The following is a 6,058-nucleotide window of genomic DNA, read 5'->3' as shown; positions in this document are numbered from 1 at the left end:
CAACCAAAAACTGACCCAAAAAGACTCATTTTGCAAGAGTTATCTCCCCTTCAAATGTTAATTTCCATAGGAAATTTAAAATGCTGATTTTGAGTTTTTCTCAAGTTAGATTTTATGGGTCTTTTTTCTGTGTATATAAAGGGAATAATGCTATAGCTTAGAACTAAAACATTTTCTATTGCAATTAGTTTGAGGTTAAATCTTAGTTTGACTGGACTATTCTCCGAAAAGTAAAAAGTATATAAAAGTCATTCTATATTTAATTAAAATCATATACAATCTGAAATTAAATTACAGTTTTGCTGGTTGTTCTTTCATATTTTCATACATTTTACGTACTCCATATATAATCTTGTGGGCTTCGTCAAATTGGGGCTGTAGACTACCTTTTACTCTTTCCATCCAAGATTTAACAATTGGACTTTCTTCGTATAGTTTTTCTTCATGCACAGCAGACAATTGAATTAATTCACATACACCAAGTATATCAGCAACAGAAATTTCTTTTCCACAGAGAAAAGGTCGGTCTTTTAACCAAACCTGCGCCAAATAATTGACAGTCTTTTCTACTTCAGTTCTCAATAGGTCAACTGTATCAGAATCTTCTGATTTATTATTCATTCTTCTAAATAACTATAAAACAAGAAATAACAATTGTAATTACAGCAAGGATATTTTAACAATTTATAAAACTGAACTGCTTATTACGTCTGTTACACCACCGCATCATCATTACGTATTTTATCATCTTACTATCAAATGAATCGATAAACACAAATCAAAATAACACTGTATAATTTTGGTTCGTCCGAAGAGCTTTTCTGTATTTACTTTCACCTGAAAGATCAAATACCAAATACCTATAGCAAATGATGTTTAAATAAGAATATTTTGGAGTCATATGACTAAACAGGGGCTTTTGTAGACAGATGTTTTTACTTATACTCATATAAGAGTTTATTTGTTTTGTATGCTCATACTCAATTTGATGTAATATTATTACATTTCATACAAGAGCAGACTGCATAAGATGGTGTCTGAATCTATTTTAATAATTGTTTGAATAAAAAGTAAAATCATTAAAATAATGAACTCCGAGGAAAATTCAAAACGAAAAGTCCCTAATCAAAATCTAAAGCTCAAGCACATCTAACGAATAGATAACAACTTGGTACAGGGATTTTCTTATGTAGAACCTAGTTTTATCCTACAAAAATGGCAATGTTGTTAACACGAAAACAAATCGATCATAATGCAAGATTGATAATGTGGACATGTGAATCTACGACATTTTTGTGTAGACTATGGAATTTTAATAATGCTTATTTAAGTTCAAGAATGTTTGTTTTGTTTTTATAGTGATTAAGATTATAACACAATGTTGACTGCTGTACCCTTATTTTGACATATTTACCTTTTATGTCTGTTTGTTTTGTTTACGCATCGTTGTCAATATAATGGACTTTGATGCAATGTCATACAAGTGAGATTTTTAGCTAGCTAAAACCAAGTTTTACATAAGAAAATGCCTGTACCAAGTGAGGAATATGACAGTTGTGGATGAAATTTTATACGATATTTATTCTAATGGACCAATTTATACAATTTAAATCATTATTATATTTTCATTAGGAAAAGTCAAAACCATTTTCCAATTTACAAATAATTGATAATGCTTGCTAGAGCTACACTGTCTTAATATATAACATGCGGTATTATTTTAGATTTTCATGTCATAAAAACCATTTACCATCTATTGAAATAAACTTGCTACACCAGTCTTTCGGCAATAATCAAACCTATGTTATGCAGATTTGATACAACCATCTTTATTGTACGTTTTGCATTTTTTAAACGACAGAATTGTTTAAAGCATGGAGTGCTTCTGTGTGATGTCTTTAACATATTAGATTTTCACGCGTCACTGCGTTCAAGAAAGGCAACAGTAGTATACCAGTGTTCAAAAGTCATAAAATATATGCTGTGTTTATATATAGGAAAAAAGTAAAACAAAAAATATAGCTTTAAGATAGATTAAAAAAGGGAGGAGTCCATAAAAGCTGACAAAATCAAACCTTGTAAATCAACGGAACCAATAAAACAACTGTCATATTTATACATGCACTTTAGCAGCGCCACTAACGATACCCCCCCCCCCTCCCCCAATATCAATATTGTTACATTAAAGTTTGTCATAATGACATTAACAAATTAACAATAATAAAATAAAATTGAGAATGGAAATGGGGAATGTGTCAAAGCGACAACAACCATGCTTACCACTGTATGTAGTGCAGAAAAGAAATTCGCACTCAGAAAAGACAGCAGACATGCAATTTGTTCTACCGGACATTCGTTTCGTGTAAACTCGATTAATATTTTTGCGCTCGATTACAAAAAATTGGAAGGCCAAAAATAAAGAGCAGAAGAGAATTATTTGGCAAAAATAAAAATTAAAATGTTGTGTCAAATATGATTGAAGGAGTTACGAATAATTAAAAAGATTCTCAAAAGAAAATTAACTAAAATTAATATTTATTACATTTCGTGACAACACGAAGTACTGACTACTGAGCTGGTGAAACCTTCGGGAACGAAAGTTTGGCAACTGTGGCATGAATCGGTTAAAAAAATAGAAAAAAACGAAAAACGAAATGGCTAAATAAAGGCAACAGTAGTATACCGCTGTTCAAAACTCATAAATCCATGGACAATCCACAACACCGAAACGCAACACACACAGAAACAGATCAATCATCAGACAAAACACCACGAGAAAAACAAATGTAGCTAAAAGAGAACATTACCAAACTCTGGAAAAGTTTAGCTGACTTTAATCTGGTATTCCAATGCTGCCAGTTCATGTATTCATCTATTCTTGCTTGGCCTTGTATGTCAGCTCTGGGATACCAGTTTTCAGGAGCATTATATTTTTCTGCTAAATATTTCAATATTGCAACGCTGAAAATAAAAACACCATCAAAGCATCAACGAAGATAGTTTTTGTATCCGTCTACATAGTTTTACGACTAATGTTTTTGCTGATTGATCTTGGAATAGTGTCAATCGTTCCTTTGACGTTTTTCTTTTTGGGGGGTAGGAGAGTAAACAAAGAAATCACTGTTATTAAAGAAATCTTATTATCTTGTGTGTTGTCAGCAGGACAACAAATGTGTATCGAGGTCACTGTTCAATGATACAAACACTTCGAAATGAGTAAGCAATTTTTTATATGTTGAAATGTTTGTGTTTAGTTAATTATATGTGGTCGAAATTTCACTTATCGAAGACGTAATTGGGACTATGAAAAGACGTTGAGGCACTTTTTCAAGCTACTTCTATTAAGTTCGAGATTTAATCGAAATTTCATTGAAAATTGTTGAATGAAAATTGGTTTCCCTTTCCACATTCCATAATTTGTTATATATATATATTTTTTTTACATTTAAGGTATGTCATGTCATGTTCCAAAAGAATTAAGTATGATAGACCACTTGGATCAATCTTTTTCTAAACTTGAACTATGAATAGAAGAAATTGTCCAACGAAATTTGGAAAACTTGATAAAAGTTTTGATATTTCAAAATGATTACCTTTCTGTTAAAATGAATCCCTCATCATCTAGAACGGGTACCAGACCGAAGGGATTTACTTTCTTGTATTCATCTGAACGATGTTCTCCTGTAAAGAAAATTACATAACTGAACATCATCTATTTCTTTTAGGTTTTCAAAAAGTGTTTGTGAAATTTACAGAATATATGATTCATTAATACCACTAGTTGAATAGACTATTCATAAATCTTGTTTGCCTACAAAAGTATTTCAGATTATATCAATGCCAATCTTGAGTGCAGCCGAAAATGTTTCGTCAAACACACTGTATACAAAATTCGCGCCTGACATTGAAAATTATAAACATTGTAACCGATTTCCAATTGCAAACACTGAGTCGTTCAAACAGCTCTCAGACTATCCGTTTCAAGGTGCATCACCAGTAGATTTGCTAGCACTCATGTGCTGCATATCCATAGCGCTTCTGTTTTTTATTTATCACTCCTGTTATACACTATTCTACTAATCTTTCTATCGTGTTCCCTGGAATTTTGTGTTATTCGTTTCATTATAAATTTACTTTTTTAAGTTGCAGTAAAGAAGTACTTCAATAAAGAACGTTATGTTCCATGGGTGGGTTTTATCTCTTTGACAAATTACTAAAATTCAAAATTTTAGTAATCACTGAAGTCCCTATTGTTTCTTTGTTCATCCATACGAAAAATACTTGGTAATTACATCTATGGCATAACTTGATAGACAAGGAAATTTGATGTTTCATTATTCCCATATAAACTTGTATGAGGGTCTTGGGGGGGGGGGGGGGGGGGGGGTATGTTATTCTGTAAACATTTAATTTTCACCCCTTTTTTCTCTAATCTTCAAAAAATTAGACCAGGCATTTCTCTAATCTTCATTTTGTTTTGCCCGTTATTCTCTCATCTTCATTTTTTAAGGACATTATTCTTTAATCATTTAACCCCATCCAAACCCTCTTGTATTTGTGTTAAAATTTAGTTTGAGTTAAAACATGTGTTTGCCATTATGTATCTATACATACTTCAAAAATAAAGTTCTATTTAAAGGAAATGATGATATAAACTGTACTGACCTTTTCTAAGTGCAATCGGTTTCGGTTCAAACGGAATTTTATTAATTTTTAGAAATATATAGATTGCTCTACACGGCTGTGACATCAAATCGTAGTAATATCTTAAAACCATGCTGCAGTAATTATAAAAAACACAACAGCAGTCTGGTCCGCTGGCAATTGCAAATCTAAGCAAGCATGGATATTGAATAAATGTTTAAATATGCATTTTTGTTTGATTAAGATACCAAATTTGTCAACAGTTTGTATATTGGAAATTGTCATACACGGTGAAAATGTAGACCGTTATAAGGTCAAAATACGTTCTACATTTTGACCTTCATGTAAATGTTACTTATTAAAACAGGTGACATTAAATAGAAGTGTACTGCTTCTCAAATGAAACGATTACTACAATGTGTTTACACTGACTAATTAGTAAGCAAAAGATATGATTTCTACGGCTTGCAATCCAAGTTAACACGGACTAATATTGGTTAGAATTTTATTTTGTCAGAATGGTATCCAAGTAAACACTGACTAATTCGCAGAGGATAATATGATTTCTGCGGCCTGTAATCAAAGTAAACGCTAACTTATTAGTCAGTGTATGAAAAGTTATCAAATGTACCAGGATGAAAAGATTTCTTCAGCTTGTAATCTAAATTAATGCTGAATAATTAAGAGGAAGATATGATATATTTCGGCATATAAATCAAATTAACGCTTGATATGGAAAAATATCGCTAATAACTAAGGAGGCACGTGGCGTTGCTAATAAAATTGACGTCGTCATTGGTTAAATAGCGATAAACAGATTATCATTGGTCATATCAACAAAACAATCTCCTTGAGATGAACAACGATAATCTATAATTATTGCCTTGCATCAATTTTATACAAAAATATTCAGGTGGACTATTTGAAAAACATGTGTTTTTTTTAATTGATTTAGTATTTTCAAGTTAGTCTTTTTGTCTTCGTGCTATTATACATCTTTTGGTCGTATAACTTCTGACTTGACTGGGTATTCATGCATCCCGCTATAGGATTTTTGAATTTTGAGGCTTTCGTGGTGCAGCTGGGTTTTGATGTGCAATTTAGAAGAAGAAAAGTTTGTATAGGTTTGTTTCCGAGTGTTCTCTTGTATTTATATTTCACTTAACGTCAACTTTATCGTGAAAGTTTATGCTATATACGGTTAGTAGTATCAACTACAAAAACTTTTGTATCGGCGTCCTTGTCAATATACTATCAATTTACAAACAGTTTTTTTGGCCTCTGCGTGAAATATACTTTCGACAATGGCGAATATTTTTCTTTTTTTTTTACCTTTTTAGTCAGTTGTGATGTATATTTACACAGTTTTAGCTTCTATATCTCATTTATTCGCATATTTAGGTTGCTCACCCAA

General features: G+C 31.5%; 1 protein-coding gene across 1 annotated transcript; it reads right to left on the bottom strand.

Moving 5' to 3' along the window:
* Positions 1-291: 291 nt before the first annotated feature.
* Positions 292-4,900, bottom strand: LOC134681712 (glutathione S-transferase theta-1-like). The gene is made up of 4 exons (XM_063541349.1): positions 4,666-4,900; positions 3,594-3,681; positions 2,808-2,961; positions 292-633 (listed from the first exon to the last, which is right to left on the bottom strand). Exons 1-4 carry the CDS (start codon positions 4,775-4,777, stop codon positions 292-294), a joined length of 696 nt encoding a protein of 231 aa, XP_063397419.1. The 5' UTR covers positions 4,778-4,900.
* Positions 4,901-6,058: the final 1,158 nt, after the last annotated feature.

The sequence above is a fragment of the Mytilus trossulus genome, chromosome 8 (genome assembly GCF_036588685.1).
Source record: "Mytilus trossulus isolate FHL-02 chromosome 8, PNRI_Mtr1.1.1.hap1, whole genome shotgun sequence".
Lineage (NCBI taxonomy): Eukaryota > Metazoa > Mollusca > Bivalvia > Mytilida > Mytilidae > Mytilus > Mytilus trossulus.
Note: the sequence above shows the minus strand (reverse complement) of the source record. Positions and strands in the feature narration are given on the sequence as shown.

Bases quoted from the DNA above. Each gene is read 5' to 3' on its own strand.
- LOC134681712 (XM_063541349.1), bottom strand. From the start codon at position 4,777: ATGGTTTTAAGATATTACTACGATTTGATGTCACAGCCGTGTAGAGCA. The intron at 2,962-3,593 runs GTAATCATTTTG...TTTTATTTTCAG, and splicing joins GGATTCATTTTAACAGAAAG to CGTTGCAATATTGAAATATT. The intron at 634-2,807 runs GTAATGTTCTCT...CTTGTTTTATAG, and splicing joins CTAAACTTTTCCAGAGTTTG to TTATTTAGAAGAATGAATAA.